At 34.5% G+C, this 19381-nt stretch overlaps 1 protein-coding gene and 1 long non-coding RNA gene across 2 annotated transcripts; both read left to right on the top strand.

Moving 5' to 3' along the window:
- Nucleotides 1-248: 248 nt before the first annotated feature.
- Nucleotides 249-4949, top strand: LOC149502228 (uncharacterized). The gene is made up of 2 exons (XR_016323669.1): nucleotides 249-626; nucleotides 4642-4949. It is a non-coding gene; the product is annotated as an uncharacterized LOC149502228 (long non-coding RNA).
- Nucleotides 4950-5976: 1027 nt separating this feature from the next.
- LOC114243246 (uncharacterized) lies at nucleotides 5977-18832 on the top strand. The gene is made up of 9 exons (XM_028174663.2): nucleotides 5977-6262; nucleotides 6727-6930; nucleotides 7674-7742; nucleotides 8420-8545; nucleotides 8799-9005; nucleotides 9399-9539; nucleotides 9631-10359; nucleotides 11027-11289; nucleotides 12941-18832. Exons 1-9 carry the CDS (start codon nucleotides 6125-6127, stop codon nucleotides 13575-13577), a joined length of 2514 nt encoding a protein of 837 aa, XP_028030464.2. The 5' UTR covers nucleotides 5977-6124; the 3' UTR covers nucleotides 13578-18832.
- The last annotated feature ends 549 nt before the right edge of the window (nucleotides 18833-19381 follow it).

Genomic DNA, 19381 nt, shown 5'->3' on the forward strand with positions numbered 1-19381 from the left:
AATCAGTAATTGGCATTCTTGATAAAGCTTATTTTTGGACTTCGTTACTGCTGCTAAAATTAAGATTAAATTCACCTAACGGTTCGAAATCAAATTTTTTCATAGTTTTCTTTAGTCCTTATACATATATGAATTTTTATGCTACTTTTTTTTTAAGTTAATTGATAAGGTATAAAAATAAGATGCATGGCATTAAATAACCATATATTAAATAACCGTATATACCATGGCATTAAATAACCGTAATCGGCAAACTTCTTGAGCAAATGACCTTGACTGCGCAGAACCGAATTTTAGATCACTTTGGTGGAGAGGGTGAGGCGCGACGGCAGGGGAAATCGTATCGAGCGCGTTATTGGTAGATCAGTCGAACCTTGCGCCCCGCACCGCGCCCTCATTCCGCTTGCTCCCAAAAGTACGCTTGCGTACAGTGGAAAGTCTATCGTTATTAATCGTTAAGTTATTTGTTATAATTGCTTGTGGACTTTGTTGCCATTGCTATTTGTTGAGTGTTTGTTGATTTTTTATAAAACATACACTATGCCGTGAAAAACTGGTGTAGTATTTAAAAGAAAGGGTAGAAAATTTGTGTACGACGTATATTGCTTCATTATAAAACAGGGGAAGTGATGTAAGCTTCTTAGTTGAAATTATCAGCCATAAGTTGACGTCATTGTCAATCTGTTTTATTCGTTATTTGTCAATGTATCTAATGTAATCAAAGCAAATTTTACTGTTAATTTTAGCTTATTAAAACCTTATATTCAGTAAAGGTTTTCTCTTATTCCAATTTAATAAGCTAAATAAATTAAAAAAATGGATAGATATATCCGCCCTGAAAGGTTTGATATCGACCCGTCAGATAGCTCTAGTACGAGAGCTTGGATACATTGGCGTAAAACTTTCGAAAACTTCATTTTCGTGCAGAAGCCGACCGCTCCAGAAACAGATGCACAGTCGGTTCGTCCGCCAGAAAAATGGGACAGTATAAAGTTTCAACTTTTGGTAAACCATATATCACCAAATATCTACACATATATAAGCGAAGCTACGAACTACGAAGAAGCGATCACAATACTGCAAAAACTGTATGTAAAACCAAAAAATTTGATTTTTGCTAGACATATGTTAGCAACAAGGAAACAACGACCAGAAGAAAGTATTGACACATATTTACAAGCTTTGAAACTACTTTCTAAAGATTATGATTTTGTGGCTGTTGATGCAGAAACAAACAAAAACGATAGCGTACGTGATGCTTTCATATCCGGTATATCATCGCATAAAATCAGACAAAGGCTTTTAGAAAACTTAACTCTAACACTTGATCAAGCTTACAACCAAGCACTCTCTCTAGAAACTGCAGAGATCAACTCTCAAAACTTCAATACTGTCTCTTTAAATGCTGTTGCTCCAAAAGAACCAACATTAATCTCTTCGAAATCACAAACTCTGCACAACGAGACTTGCTCTTCTGTTAATAATCCTCAACGGCAAAAATGATTCTTTTGTGGGGGTCAAATACATCCTCGTAAGAACTGCCCTGCCTTTGAAAAGACTTGTCAACTCTGTAACAAGAAGGGGCACTTTGCCACTGTTTGTAGAAGCTCTTCTAAATCTACAAATTCTGTGGTAGTAGGTACTAAAGATCTTTCCGCTTGTATCACAGCAGCGTCACCTTCTTCATTACGTAAAGCTACTGTACCCGCTTATATTCGAGGAATAAGAGCAGAAGCACTTCTCGACACCGGCAGCTCCATCAGTTTTATAAATGACAACTTTGCAAGACTATGCGGGTTAAAAAGAAAATCCTGCAATCAGACTATTTCTATGGCCTCTCTTAATTATACTTCACAAGTAGAAGGTCAAACTTGGCAAACCCTAAAAATCGGAAATCATAGATATGATAATGTGAATCTTTGTGCTGATATAATTATCGGCCATGACGTCCTCGAAGAACATTCATCGCTAGAGTTCTCTTTCGGTGGGCCAAAACATCCACTTCAAGTATGTAACGTAGCTGAAGCATCAGTACCAGCTGTACCGCTTTTTGCGAATGTATCTCCCAACTGCAAACCTATTGCTATAAAGTCTCGAAGGCACAACAAAAAGGATAGTGATTTTATTAAAGAAGAAATCAGAAACCTTATAGCAGAGGGCGTGATTGAAGAAAGTAAATCACCGTGGAGGGCCCAAGTACTAATAAAAAAAAGCGAAACTCATAAAAAACGCCTTGTAATTGATTACTCTCAGACAATTAATCGTTACACAGAACTCGACGCGTACCCTTTACCAAACATTGAAGACTTAGTTTCGAAAGTGGCAAAGAATACAATTTTTAGCCTAATAGACTTGAAAAACGCGTACCATCAAGTACCTATACTACCCAAAGAAAGGAAATTTACCGCTTTTGAAGCACTGGAAAATTTGTACCAGTTCAGGCGTATTCCTTTTGGAGTAACAAATGGTGTTTCGAGCTTCCAGCGAACAATCGATTGGATTATAAGAAAAGAGAAGCTTCAAAACACATATGCGTATCTTGATGATATAACTATTTCTGGCCGTACTCTTGAAGAACACGATCATAACTTAGAAAGTTTTATGAATGCCGCAAAGAAATACGGTTTAACACTGAGTATACAAAAATGCAAATTTTCTCAAAAGTCAATTAATATTCTAGGCTATAATATTCAAAACAACATAATTAAACCTGACAATGAGCGACTCAAGCCACTGATTAATTTACCTCCACCAAGCGATTTACCGACCTTAAGAAGGACACTCGGCATGTTCGCACATTATTCCAAGTGGATTCCAAAATTTTCTGAACGGATCCACTCACTTGCTAATACGACGATTTTTCCACTCACAAGCGAGCAAATTAAATGTTTCGAAAGCTTGAAAAATGATATCGCAAAGTCTTCTATACATGCAATTGATGAAAATATACCTTTTACAGTGGAAACTGACGCTTCCGATCATTCCATTGCAGCAGTACTTACGCAAAATTCTAGACCAGTGGCGTTTTTCTCAAGAACGTTAAATTCAAGCGAACAAAACCATTCAGCCATTGAAAAAGAAGCGTACGCCATTGTGGAATCATTGAAGAAATGGAGACATTTCCTTATTGGTAGACACTTTAAGTTGGTTACTGACCAACGCTCGGTTTCTTTTATGTTTAATATGAAACATTCAAGTAAGATAAAGAATGAAAAGATTCAAAGATGGCGACTGGAACTTGCTGCTTTCAAATACGATATTATATACAGACCGGGGAAAGAGAACTATGCTGCTGATGCACTATCCCGAGTTTGTGCCACTGTAGAAACACATACTGCAAAACTTTTCTCGCTGCATGAGGCTCTTTGTCATCCAGGGGTAACAAGAATGTTTCACTGGGTTCGCTCTAAAAACCTTCCATATTCTATTGAAGAAGTCAGAACAATGACAAAATCTTGTCGAACCTGCTCTGAAATAAAATCTAGATTCTTCCGAAATACCTTTGATGACCAGAGAAAACTTGTTAAAGCGACGGCTGCTTTTGAACGCCTTAGCATAGATTTTAAAGGACCAGTTCCAACAAATAATAATAACAAATTCATACTTACCGTGATTGACGAATTTTCACGTTTCCCGTTTGCATTCCCATGCTCAGATGTAAGCTCGAAAACAGTGATTAAACATCTTAACAACTTGTTTATGATATTTGGCATGCCTTCTTACGTTCATTCAGATCGCGGAACAGCATTTCTTTCTGCTGAAGTACAGGAATTTTTACATGTTCGAGGTATTGCCACTAGTAGAACTACAGCTTATAACCCTCAAGGTAACGGTTAAGTAGAAAAATTGAATTCTACTCTTTGGAGAACGATTATTTTGGCCCTGAAGACGAAGAATCTTTCGGTAGAAAATTGGGAACAAGTATTACCACAAGCCTTACATTCAATTCGATCATTACTTTGTACAACCATAAATTGCACTCCACATGAAAGAATGTTTAGACACCCTCGAAGATCTACTAACGGCACTTCTGTTCCATCGTGGCTTACAAATTCTGGACAAGTCTTGATGAAGAAATTTAATCGTACAAATAAATATCAGCCATTCGTAGAAGAGGTTGAATTGATACACAGCAATCCTGACTTTTCATACATTCGGCTTCCAGATGGCCGAGAAACAACAGTATCGAATCGTCATCTAGCACCATTGGGTTCAGAAAGGGTAGATCTGCGAATAGATAATGAACACACTATTGATTATCATAACGTCGCAGAACCACTTCCGGAAACAGAAGACCAAAACTTGGAGATTCCTTCATCCAATGAAACGGGACCTGTGGTACTTGATAATAGCAGAGAGCTAGAGACAGAATTACCATCATCACCACCGCCGGAGCCAACACTTCGTAGATCTGGTCGCGTCCATAAAACGCCAGGATTTTTGAAAGATTATATTTTAAAATAGTGCGGGAGAATGATGTAAACTTCTTAGTTGAAATTATCAGCCATAAGTTGACGTCATTGTCAATCTGTTTTATTCGTTATTTGTCAATGTATCTAATGTAATCAAAGCAAATTTTACTGTTAATTTTAGCTTATTAAAACCTTATATTCAGTAAAGGTTTTCTCTTATTTCAGGAAGAATGATATGGAAAAATTAAAACAGACTTCGGAAGCAACAAAAACATCAGTGAGTACTGTTAGGTGCATTATTAACGAAGCTAAAGGCTCTGGCTTGCTCGCCGTGTTTCGGACTCCGGGTAAGAAAAGATCAGGGAAGAAGAAAGTTACCGGAATGGATAGTTTCGTTCAATCTGTAATAAAAAGATGTAATCATAATAACTACATAACAAGCAGCGAAACTCCGTACCGTAGAAAGGCTTCGAAAAATTTAAAGAAGATATAAATTTTAATGGCTCGGAATGAAGTTTACGACGAATTATGAAAGAGCTAGGCTTCAGATGGAAAAAAAGAACAGAAAATAATCGGAAGCTGGTAAATGAAAAAAGTAACATTCGATTACTACGAATCGAATATCTTCAAAAAATAATTAATTATAGACAAAAAAGAAGACCGAATCGACCGAGTTGTAAACTACGCCGATGAGCCCTATGTCGACTCATCACGATGATAGCAACTCGGGTGATGAAAACAGTGATGATGATGATGGTCAAGATTATGATAACGAAAAAAAAATTACAAATACCAGCTTCGCTTCAACTGAACCAAGACCTGGCAACAGCTCTAGTTTTGACTTGATAGAAGGAATATCTATTTTACCTCAAGATTAAATTATTACAATTATTAACCTATATGTTTTATTGATGTTCTAATAAATATATAAATAAATACATATGTTGATTTTAATAATTTAATAGCATTAAGACGCAGAGTAAGTAATGTTTTTGCACGTGAGTGTACCATGCGTAAACTTACCCCCACTACGTCAACAAATGCTCAAGAAGTTTGCCGGTTATTATATCTTTTTACTTTTTTGGATCATGTTGAATTAGATGAGCTGATTTGGCAAAATAAAACATTATGCTGAATAAGAATTGCCATCAATCGCTAAAAAAGCATTGACGATAATTGAATCCTCAATTTTAAGTAGTTTAATCATGACTAGGTACACCACTACTTGCTGATCAAATATTTTTTAAGCTGTGAAAGTGCACAAATGTGGGAATATAAAATAAAGCCGCTCGACGTAACTTCTCGGGACTCTCCAAAAAGTCCATTGAAAAAGTCTCAGTAAATTACCAAATTACCAGTATTTACTGAGGTTATATTTCATCCCATATCATATCATCTCGTCCTATCTCATTTCATTTCATTTTATTTCATGCCATGTTTCATATTAATCAACTTCATTTCACATCATGCTATCGTTTTTCATATTTACAACAAAATTATAATAAAAGATTAGGCTGTATGGTGAGATGCCTTCGCCTATCGAATTGGAAAAATAAAACTACTATTATTTTTTAAATCGACACTTGGGAGTCCGAGAAATTCCGATTTTCGACATTTAGAAATTGAGATTCTGAACTTGTGTTTTATCTATGATTCTGAAACATAAAAGAAAGATGAAGATCCTAAAGGATTATGTTTGACGAGTCTTCGAAATGGTAGTGAAAAAGAATTGGCGTAAAATTGAAATAACCAGGAAAACTTCAAAATCTGAAAAGTCGGGCGATTCGTGGACCTTCTTGGGTTCTAAAGCTGTGATCGTTTGTCCTGTTAAATTAGTAAAAATGCAGACGGTAAATTTAGCACCTAATCTCTAGGTTTTATTTGATTCTTCATTCCTCCTTGCGACAACCCGTTCCCCAGTAATTCACATCACAAAAGCATTGATGAATTTAATTTGCAAAGCTACAAAAGTTCTATTTATTTTCATAAATCAAATCTCAATAAATCATTATATTACAAATGTGAGAGGAATAACATATTTTTAAACCATTTAAAATATTTTAAAATATTCGAAATATTTAAACCATTTTAAAATATACACTATTTAAATAGGCGTCAGCTTAAATAGATTCTTGCTCCTGAGTGACTGAAAGACTTAGATATCATTTTTCAGAAGAGCTTGAAGAATTTGATTAATTTTGTTTGACCACGAATAATTACATTGAATATGATATTAATGTCAATTTGAAATTAAAAAAAGTTTTCCCAGATATGAAATGATTTTAAATACTTTTAAAAATATGAAAATTTTTAGAAACAGCCCATAACAAGACAAATTGCCATAAATACCCTTGCGGCTATGCACAGAAGATTCAGTTTGCCAGGACCAGTGCAACCGCATTCAAGGCCTATATCAGAATTCAGGGCCAGTGCCAACAAGTCTTTGGATATGCTACGTCAAACCATACAATCTGCAGTTACTAGGGAAATTGACCAAGTGATCAAAAAATATTTAGAGGTAAGATTTTCACTAATCCTATCTGCTAAATTGTGATATTAATAATGTAGTAAAAAAAAGACGTGTGGCACTCAGGGACTTCCGCGGTAAAGCTATTGCATAGGATTTTTGTCAACTTATAATATGTATAATATAATTAGACAATAATAATTTAATATTAAAACTATATTAAAATAAGACCAAGGTGTATTTATAAACATTAACAAAAGCAAAACATTAACTGTCCCCTTCACACTCATAAGCTAGACTGCGAGAGAGATGGGCAGACTTTTTATGATGCGCATGCAGTGCGACATCACACCACGTGCTTATTCACAAACACTACACAAGCGCAACATGTGAATGTGCTGAATGTGAGCTACATGGTAGGCAGAGTGGGGGTGCTAGATTTTATTTTCGTTACGGAATTTCTTGATTCGGTCGCCGCGCTTTACGCCCGCGATGAAAGCTATCCAATAGCTTAAAAAATTATTGTCAAAGGCAGAAGAGCAATGTATGTTATTTAATTGAATATAGTCACCATTGAGTATGAGGAATGCCAATTCACTGATTTAATGGTACTAATAAATAAATGGTATCTAATAAAATAAATGATACCTATTTCAAAGTGAACTTGACTGCGTATAATTATGATGTAACATTAAAAAGTCATAGAAGAAAATGATCTTAATTCCATTTTTATTATTACATACAATACATAATACATACAATACATACAATATGAGAATATTTTTACTTTTCAGAAATTCTTTGTGCCAGCAGTAAATAATATAAGACTGAATTTGGGAGACGAATCTGTCAGTGAGGACCAGGTAATGTAAAAAAACTGTTTTTATTCATGTTTGAACAGGCCTGCTGGTCTGTAGTGTAAGTTAAATAGCAACAGCAACCAATAAGCAATAAATAGCAACCAATAAGCTTGGTTCATTGGGTATATTTTGCTAATTTAAAACCACATGTGGTAAAAAATAACTGTAATCATGTTCTGTTGGTTGGCATTTTAAATATTTTAACACTGCTATTTGATGAAATAAAATAGAAAAACAAGTCCAGAAATAAGTATTAAATTTTATGAAGTTTAGTGTGAGCTCTGAAGCAGAAGAAAATAAATAATAGCTTAAAAAATAAAAATGAAACATGCTTTTATAGAAAATCCAACTAAAAATAGACAACAGCAAATCTACTGTAAAAAAAAAGCATGGGGGACAGTTTTAAATCTTTTATTGACAATAGAATAACAATCAATAAGCTTGGTTCATTGGTTAACTACAATTTCGGTATACAATTCTGCCCCTAATTGCGAATTCGCTGCCTCCTAATACCAGTAGCAATCATTTCACCCCCGGAAAATGATACTTGTCTGGTTTCTCGATATTCCAGATCTAACTACCAACTGAAGATACACAGAAATGTTACACATGTAAAAATTTCTGTGCTGTAACATTGTTCAAATCGTGCCCCTCATGGACTAAAAATATTTTGTATTCAGGTTCGTGCTGTGTGCAGGGCAATGCTGGACGCCACACGTTTGCTATACACAACTCCAGCGCGAACAGTACCATGTCCATATGAAAGTAGTGAATCAGAAGCATTAGAAACCAAATTCAGCAAGCAAGTTAGTATACAATGCAGTTATTTGTATGTATTTTGAAACACATGTATCTAATGCTAAATGGAGCATGAAATACTATTTATAACATTTATTATAGGTTGCTAATTTGCTAATTTTGAAATCTTTAATTAAAGCACAGTTCCTAAGGGTTGAAACATCCGTTTCTATGTTCCCGCTTAGAGAATCAAACAAAATATTTGCTTTGTTTTTCTCTTTTTAATATATGACTATTATTCATTAAATATAACTGTTATAGTTGCAAAGTACACTACAGTATAAAAGAAAAGATTCAGAGATTGAGACAGATCTATTTGCCAAACGGAAGAAGATTAAACAAGAAGATAATACTGACAGTGCTTCCTCTTCACCATTGCCTTCACCAGCATTAAGAGATCCAGAAAAGTGGAACCCAGATCGACTTACGCAAGATACGCTGTTTATTATGGGATCTCATGCACATAAGGTATTGTGCTACTGTTTGATAGATCTTTGCGATATAAATGTAAGGTTGTTTCAAAACAAGTAGATATTATAACAATATTTTTATTTGTTTATGTGTTAAGTTATTACTGGAGACTATAGATATCACACAATTACACAATCTAAAACTTTTGTGGGTTTTAATTTATACTGCACAATTTTATTATTTCTTCCTGATAGAAGTCATTCATATATCTGTGACAATTACATATTTGTTGTACATTTGAAAAGTATAAACACCTGTGTATTTAAATACCGTTCATTGTGGCGGACTGTGGGAGAGGCCTACATCCAGCAGTGGAGAGATACACATTTTGGCACATTGACACTCTAAAGATATCTCTGAAATTAATTGTTTGGCCTAAAAATATTTTAGGTTCTTGGATTGGGCAACTCACGTGGACGGTTATACACGCGGCACTCTAGTTTACCAAGGTACCCCGCCGATAGCATAGACAAGGAATGGATTGCTAATCACAATTTAGCGAATGCTGTTGGTGGAAAGACTTACATAATGGTATGTACAAAATAATATTCTGATTATTTTGACTGATGGTTTTGAAATTAAGATAAACAAGCATGTAAGAGAAACAAAAAATATGTTTTAGGTTTTAGAAGATATTGAGGAATTGGCACACAGTGAAGCTTACAAACACAGTTCTTTACCAATGCTTGGTGAATTATCTGGATTCAAAGTACCTCAGTTCATGTTAAAAAAAATTAAGTCATATGTAGTGAAATGTGTCTTGAGTGAAGACATCAGTAATACAAGTAGTCCACAGCCATCTACAAGTAGTGTGCAAGATGATGATAAATTCAAAGATATTAAAATTGAAGCACCTGAGACTTTTGATGCGAATTTCAATGCGAGCCATTACATAACTGGTAGCGAGAACTCCAGAGATTTCTCTGATGTAATGAAAGATGACAGTGATTTCTCTGACATCAAAGTTGAGGACATTGATGATATAAAAGTGGAACAGATAAAAGTCGAAGATTTGGATGATATTAAAGTTGATGCTATAAAAGTTGAGGGTTTGAACGTGGGCGGTATTAAAGTCGAGAACATCGACGGCATTAATGTAGACGAAATCAAGGTTGAAGACATCAAATTAGAGAACGACGACACCTTTGATCTTTGTAAACAAGACGATGATCAGAGTCATTTGGTTGATGGTCTGTTGGATTCAGACATTGAGTTTTTGAGCCGTAATCTCGGAAACATTGAAAGCGAAACAGATGCGAGGAAGACCATAGAGAAACTGACTGGCGCTAATGCCGATACGATAACTTTAGTCGGAGATGAATTCGATCTGGGTTCGACGTTGAACACAAACGTAAGTTGAATTTTTTAAACAATATCCTTCGATTTGTTTATTTGATATTTACTAGTGTTAATGGGTTGGGATAACTAGCTTACCTTCTTTTTATCGGTGCCCATAATACATCGCATTAATATCCGATCGGATAGATCGGATTATTTCGCTCCAGAAATATACATGATGCAAACAACGTTTTTACTAGTGGTAGGACCTCTCGTGAGTCCGCGCGGGTAGGTACCACCTCCCTGCCTATTTCTGCCGTGAAGCAGTAATGCGTTTCGGTCTGAAGGGTAGGGCAGCCGTTGTATTCATACTGAGATCTTAGAACTTATATCTCAAGGTGGATGGCGCATTTACGTTGTAGATGTCTATGGGCTCCAGTAATCACTTAACACCAGGTGGGCTGTGAGCTCGTCCATCCATCTAAGCAATAAAAAAAAACCTGGACGATCTCGAGTCCATCAGTAAGTATTTAAAGTCAGTATCAGTGTAATTACGAAAAAGCGGCACGACACGAGAACCTTCGTCGTGGTCGCCGGTAACTACATTGCCGATCCTGCAGACCGAATGGTAAACAGTCGACGTCCCCTAAACACCTCATTTTGGAACCTCCCGATCCACTAACGGTGCTTTTAGGTACCTCAAGCAACGGTCATCATATATACGGGAAATATTGGTACAGTTTTCAGGTAATCAAACGAAGTGCATCACTGTGGCGTCGACGACCAGTGGCATGGTTCACAGCGTGCCGGTCGCGCACATCGCGGCGCCGCCTCGCATCACGGGCAGCACCCTGCATTACTACACCAGCTCCGCGCCGCACGTGACGCACGGGCCGCACGTGACGCACGTGACGCACGCGCCGCAACGGACCGTGCACCATCTGCCGCAAGCCACCGTCACCATACAGAGCATCCCGGGCTCCGCATCGCAGATGATACGAGGGTGATTATAGACCACATTATAATACCTATATAATATACTAGCGACCCGCCCTCGCTTCGCTTCGGAAACTGTAATTTATTATTGATTTCTCCACTATTTAATGGATGTTATTATACATATAAACCTTCCTCTTCAATCACTATCTATTAAACACCGCATCAAAATTCGTTGCGCAGTTTTAAAGATTTAAGCATACATAGGGATATAGGGACAGAGAAAGCGACTTTGTTTTATACTATGTGGTGATAATGCGTTTCATAAGAATGTGCATGGACCTGCGCCATATTGTGACGTCATAGCTGTCAAATCGAAAAAATAATAGAAAAGTCAGTAAAAAAAGGTAGAAATTCTAAATCTTCGAGTTTGCCGATTCCACTCATCCCATTACTTGAGTAATCATCATCATCGTCACCCATACATAGATTATAGAGCCCGACAGTGTTGCAGCCTTAATTTTTAAATTGGGTTTTTTTTATTTATTTAATCTAAATTCATGTTGAATCTACCTCGACCAGTACTCAACATTTCAAGACAATTATGTAGATGTGTATGGTTCATTAAAAGAAACATATGAATAATGTTCATAATTAGGCAAAAAAATCAATAAAAAAAAGAAGTTAAAATTTGTTTTTGTTGCTATCCATACTTTTCTACCGAACTTTGACAGATCAAGGTCATTGACGTGCACATTCTCATTTGAAACGTATTTAAGATTTTAACGAGGGGTGAAAAGTTATTTAATTTAGACGACACTTCGTTTAATACGTGACATTTATCTTTGTAATTAAAGATGCGTTTTATTTGGTATTAGCATGAATAGTTTGATGTTTTTAATTGAACCTTAATTTAGTTTACTCCATTCAAATAGCCGAAGAAGTTTTCTTTGGTACGATATTTTCTAATTTTAAACTTTAAATGGCTCTACTGTAAAGTTACAAAAATGTCGCTTAAACCACCGTCGATATAATACCTTCAGCTAAATAATATCTGTTTATACCTTCAATAAGCTTTTATTAAGAAGATCATTATTCTATTAAAAAAGATTCGACTAAGTATTCTCTATAGTTAGAACTAGATCAGACAACCTCATGGGCTACCTCATCGCATTTACTCCACTAGTCGATTGGCGTAAAGTAATAAGTTTCTAGTATTATGAAAGAAAAAGCATTCTATTACTGCTGTTGATAGGCCTGTAGTCCGCGAGTTAAGTGATTACTGGACATCGTAGCTTCAAAGATGGATGACGACACCAACTTATTCTAAATATATTACATTTTTTTTTCGAAAAGGGCACAATTATTTATTTTAGTAGTAAGCTAATAATATAGTTTTTTTAATCGCTACCTTATAATTTCTTAGACATAAAATAAAATGAAAATCAGTACGGCACACGCGCTCTAGAATTCAAACTTTCGGAAGTATTCTATCTCATTCTTACGCAGGATAAATCCTATAGATGTATATGTTTGTTTCATTTTAATTGCACTTTTATAGTACCATTTTCGTTTCATGCTTCAAATCCAAACTGCGAAAAAGACGTTGTCACTTCAAAAAAATCCAGCAAATTCTTTTGTTTTTTTGTTTGTTTCTAAAGCATGTTTTTGTTCCATTTTCGACGTTATCTATACTAATTCCTATTTTTTTCTTTCAGAATACCAATCAACACGAAAACTGGAACTTTCAGTACAGTTATGTCACAAGGCGGAGGGAACACTATAATTGGTTTCGGTACGCGTACACCGAACGCGACAATAATTGGGACCCCGCAGTATGTGAACGTTTCATCTAAATCATTTCCCACTGGCAACATCCTGCATAACGCGATCGTATCGAGGAACATCATAAACCGGTCAAACTTGGCCGCCGTGACGTCCGGCGTGACGTTCAACGTGACGACGGTAAGGCCCGCGTCGCAAACGACCACGCCCAAAATAAGCACGGCGGTCTCGACTAGTTCAGACTACGACAGTATCTCCACTACGAAGGACATGATCGATAATGCCTGCAATTCATCGGTTATGTTGAAAAAGGTACTAACCCTCGGCAGTACTGGTGGGGCGAAGTCGTTTGTTATGCATAATACGCAAAAAGTTTTGTCTACCGGTTTCGCTAGCGGCTCGACGCCTCCGCCGAATGTGACTATAGTCAGTTCTGGCGGCGGCCCTCTCGGTCATTCCACGTCTAATATTTTAAGCGCGACTTCTGGCACTCTGAGCGCTACGCACGCTACCTTGTCCGCTTTATTAGCTTCGAACGCTGAAAACGCCAAAAAAGGCAACAAAAAATGATCGTTTGTCTCTCTCAAAAAACAATAATCCAAAAACAATTTCGATGCATTTAAAATGGATCTCATTTAGATTTTAAGTTCCCATTGTAGTCGCTCATTTAGTATCATAGCCAAATTACTATTAAATTGATTAACTTCGCTCGACGCGAATCAAACTTCCGATAACGATAAAGACTGTTCGTGATTATCTCAAAGAATGAAAAACAACTAACTACCTCTATATTGTCTCAATTTTAGGATCGCTATTTATAGTGCATAATATTGTTATTATGTCTGTGTGTGTTTGACTATAGGTTATAGTTAAAATTAGTTGAGTAGTTGTTGCATTTTTCTCGTTTTGTTTTGTTTAAACGTAAGTACTTAGTGTTTAAGACGTGATGTCTATTTTCCGGGATCAATTTAAAATATTTTTCTAAATATAATTCTGGTTCATTATTGTTCAGTATTAGTATTAAAAAAAAAAAACGATGAGTATGTTTTGTCTTTAGAAGAAATTATTGAAACAAAATTTATTTATGCATATTATTTTTATAATAGCAGAATGCTATTGATTTTTACTATACTGCGCTGGTTGCTTAGAGTTTGTTTATATATATATTATTATTTAAAGAGATCAAGAAAAATCAATATTCGAATTTCAAAGAGAAAAAAATCGGTTATTAAATCCATTTCGCACTCAAAACCACCGTTAGGTAAGTAAATTTTATATGTATGTATGAAATTTTTGCGTTGCTTACAGAAATATTTTTAAAGATAAACAATTTTCGAGAAACTTATAAGCTATATTATATAGCTATACTATACTAAAGCTATACTATATTAAGCTATATTTAAAAAAATATTTTTACTACGCTATGCTAACACCGTAAAATCAAATATCTTATTAAAACACTAAACATGTTTTTGAGTTGTCGACATGACACGACTACGTATTAATAAGTACTGAATGAAATATTGCGTAGGGTATTTAAAAAAACAAAATCGTTCACTTTCAATTTTTATAAAAAAAAGTTCCTATTTAAATGATCCATAAAGTTATATGAACAAATATGGAAACAAGTAATCAAAATGTTATATATTTTTTAGCTTAATTCGCCTTATAAGCTTAAATTGAAACTATGTTGCAATATTAATGTGCTTTGAACCAATGCTTTAGCTTTAATTCGTATCGTGTTGCAATATGTTATTGTATTAAGCCTTCCTATTATTATTTTTGTTTATTGTTAGAGCTTTATATCGTTTAGAAATGCAGCCGCTGTGCTTTTCGTGCAATTTGGTTATTTTGTTATCTATTTAAAAAAGTATGCTTAAGCTTTTTTTTATTGTTTTTATGCAATTACTATAATTATACCTATTTTTATTTATTACGAAGATAAACAAACAATTAAAGACATACATCTTATAGGTAGTAATGTTTTATTCCAATCAAAATGAAAAGAAGTTACTCAGTTCGGGGTGTAATTTTTTGATGAATAAATAGCATTTTGTTATGTTTTAGATAATATTGTTTATTCCTAAGAAGATTTTTCGGAAAGTAGTGCAAATTTGTTACCTTTATTGTATTCCAAAAAATACGTTTGTCTAAAGGTGTTGCCATAACTAAAAAAGTATATTTCGTAATCCGAATGAATATTATTCATATGAATCGATCTATATATACGCTTTAACGCTCTCTCTTGAATCATCATTTAAATATTTGCGAATAAAGCAAGGTAATATTAAGTGTTTATTTCATTACAAATGGAAAATAGTCTTTGTTGAAGTTTAATTGTCAAATTAGATTTTTGTTTTGAGAAGTTTTTACCTAAATTATGTTACTCTTTGACATAAGTAATATTACCATGTAATATTAAAATTACTTACGTTATTTATAACTTTACTGATATTTATATATGATATTTATAACGTGGCGTCTCCACTTGAGTGTTAGGGCCTGATTGACTTACGCTCTTGTCATTATTTTCTTTCCGAACCCAATATGACGTTAATATAACATCTTTATATTCGATTTTTTTTAATCATGTTTTTAATTGAATCTTTACTCATTAAAAATGTTTCACGACTGATTACTTATCAGTAGAGTTGTGAATATAATTTGATAGTTTATAAGATGTGATTGTGTATTAGTGTAATATTAAATTAATTCCGTCTACATTCTTATAATGCTTAGGAGTTTCTTATGGCTGTGTGTTAGTGTAGTATCGTTGGTGAAAATTTGGTCGGTAATTAAAAGTTAGTTATTTAGAATACTTGATGTCACTTTTAGATGAAATTTTTACCGGTATTCAATTTTTTAAGTCTATTTTTAGCGGTTGTCAGTATTAAAGCTGGTGAAATACCGCTAGTATGAGAATTGGTCGCAGTCTTTCTTTTACGTTGCGTTTATAATGGTTGTCTCACGCTTGAAACCAGAGTGTATGATTGCTTCGCAACAGAAATTTGCAGGGTGGTGGTATTTACCATTGTGGGGCTACAATACATTCTGCCAACTTATGCTTGATGGTAGGCAGCGGCTTGGTTCTGCCCCTGGCATTGCTGACATCCATGAGCGACGGTGACCACTTACCATCAGGTGGGCCGTATACTCGTCTGCCTACAAAGGCAATAAAAAAAAATTTAATGCCGGTTGGCGTAGTACGCTGAAGTTCCCTGTTACAACATCTACAGAAAGAGGTGGCGTTTTTATTCTCATTTTTTTATTTCCCTTTTAAACAGACAAACATACGGCCCACCTGATGGTGAGTGGTTACCGTCGCTCATAGACGTCAGCAATGCAATGGGGCACAGCCACGCTGCTGCCTACCATTGCTATTCTAGGTCACAGCTCCATCTCTTCCCGTGAGTAGCACGTACACAATACGATATTTGTACCGTCGTCATGATCAGTTGTCCATCTACTCCACTGAGTCCGGTTTTTTGGTTCTCCTCATGCATTCTTTGCCACCCTATCCAAATCATGGCCGGTCGCATCCCATAATAGTTTTGTCGGTGTACGGTTTCCACTCGAAAACCGATCTGCCCAAGCGATTGTCGGTTCTACGCCATATATGTTCTTTCTATGTACCGCCGACTTCCACTTCGACTTGGCCATTCTCAGGGCTATGTATGCCGATGACTAGTTCTATCGAATAACCTCATTCCTAATTTTATCCTTTACAGAAGCCAGCTTTACAGATTATTTATCCTTTACAGAAGCCAGCTTTACAGAAGCAATACGGCTCGGCATATTCTCTGTACCATATGTGGTGCGAAATACGACCATGATTAATAACAGTTCAAGATTTAAATTAAAATGACGTTATATTTTCTATTTTCTATTGAAAAAGTATTCATTGTAAAAGTAAAAAAAAACTGGGTTCAAAGTATACTGTATGTTTGAAAACATCGGTTGAGCGTTAACTGAGGAGAATAGGTACTGAACGTAATTTGACCTCTTGTCTTATCCTGGGTGGCGTAGCTTTCAAGCTTTCAGTCCATGGACTTAGAAAACCATTTAATACTATTTGGGCTATGAGCTCGTCTGCTGGTCTACAGCATATTAAAAACACCTATCCTTTGTTCCAAAATATACCGATTGCTGTCTGAATAAGACAATCGATATTTTAATATAAATAAACCTTTTTTAGTACGAAACAGAAAAATGTTAAAATTGTTTGGCCGATTTTCACCTTAGTCCTAAGCTGACTAGTGATAATAATAAACCTCATAACGATAAATGTTCTGAATATTTTATTAAACTTTAACGAGACTAAATAAGCTTTTGACAACTTTTCATTCCACTTTTACAATGTTTGTTTAAAATTCGTGTCAATTGTATTGAACTATAATAATAAATATAGTGACATTATTTACTTAAATTTAACTTTCTCAAAATGAAAGTATTAATCAAGGTTGTGTTTTAAATACTAGTGAACAATTTTACCTAGAATAGAATATGTAGTAAAACAAAATTATGGAGTTTATGTTCATTTTCTCCACTATGACACTAAATCATAGATAATAAGTGATCTTTGTTGTTTAGGATTTTTTTTTCGTCTTCATCACAATTATGGTCCCAATATAAAGTTTATACGAAATAGTATGTCTTCATATTTCTATTGAAATGACATGCCACAGTGATTTCAGCGTTGACGTTCTCTTGAGAATAAATTGTTTTAAGGTCAAGGTTCTAAAGAATAAATACAAAAAAAAAAAAAACGATCTAAAATCCTGTGTAAAATATAAAAAATGTTACATACAATCAACATTTTGTTCAGTAACTCTAATTTGTAAATCATAAGATATTAGTTCCATAATCATTCATTCACTAATCAATTAAAATATCAAATATAACCTTTATCAATTTTAAATAAATAAGTGCGTTTTTGATAGTAGAAAATTTTGACATTTCGTATATTCGATTTTAAGATTAAATCTGGCGCTTTTAAAAGTGCAACAACGAACCACGTACGATAAATATACACGAAATAGAAAAATGGTAGGTAGGTATTTGACTTTTTTCTTAGTACAAAGTTTTGGTTAAATCCTCAAGTCACTAATACTTTTTTTAAATAAAATATATCTTAGATCATCATCAATGAGATGACACCATTACAATGACAAGTGGCTACATTAAAAGCAACACTAAAGACAGAAATTGATCTGATGTGATATTTAAAATTTTAATAAAATATTTGTTGTTGTTGTAACAAATGGATATTGTGTATAACCGTAAAATTTTTCCACTAAGTAATGTTGTAATTATTCTGGCTAAAAAAATCGCAGTAAACAAAGTCATTAAATCACATTAAGCCATTAAACATGGGCGCGTAAGAAAATAACCATATTATTATATTAAAAGACAAGATTATTAGATTAGTTCATTGCCCTCTATTAACCCATGGAGACACTTCTCGGCGCGGACTTACAAATTGATAAATTCGTTCACTTTATATCTCTCAAAGATAAATGAAATGAGAGTCATATAATCACAATACCATTATTACGACATGCATCTCGAATAACTAATAAAAAACAATAAATTCATTCGTTGAAGGCTTTTAATACAAAAGGTACTTCAATTTCCAATGTTCACGTATTATATTATACATATTTTTAATAGTTAATCGTCAAATTTGAATGATTATGTATAACAATCTGAGTTTCATACGCTTCATCACTTTTATATCTATGGTTGTAATTTATGGTTGTAATTGCCCGTCTGTGGTACGATTTGTTGTGTTTATTACTAAGAAATAAATGAAAATGTTTGTCTTACGTACATATTTGATTTTTAGTTTAATATTTTAGACCTAATTCTGTTATAGTTTAAAATATCCTGTACCTTATAATACTTACTGGGTACGTATCAATTTTTACCCGATAGTTCCAGGAGACTAATGTTTTTCGAGTGTATGTTATGTTTCTTAATAGTAAATGTTGGTTACGGATTCGTTGGTCCTAGACTGGGCATTTCTCAATATGTCTAATAGTCTCGAAAGTTATGTGTGTTAAAAATAAAGTGTCCACAAACATTGCTAAAACTGATTACAATATTGTAATAGTAAACGGTAAGGGTGACGGGCTCAATTAAATTTTGAGAATTTTTAAAAGAAATATTCTACTTAATTTGAATAGTGCCTGACAATTCAATTAAAAAATTAACAAGTCTAACTAACACCGCTAACCAAAATGTTGAGTTGTTAGACACATCAGTAAGTTGTTTTATTTTAAAAATAGATCGGATTTCGTCGGTTGGTCGGAAATAATGGAACCTCTGCTCTGAGTGACCTATTTATTGTTTCCAGAATAATTATTCTATTCAGT

This window comes from Bombyx mandarina, chromosome 10 (assembly GCF_030267445.1).
Source record: "Bombyx mandarina strain Sakado chromosome 10, ASM3026744v2".
In the NCBI taxonomy this organism is placed as follows: Eukaryota; Metazoa; Arthropoda; class Insecta; order Lepidoptera; family Bombycidae; genus Bombyx; species Bombyx mandarina.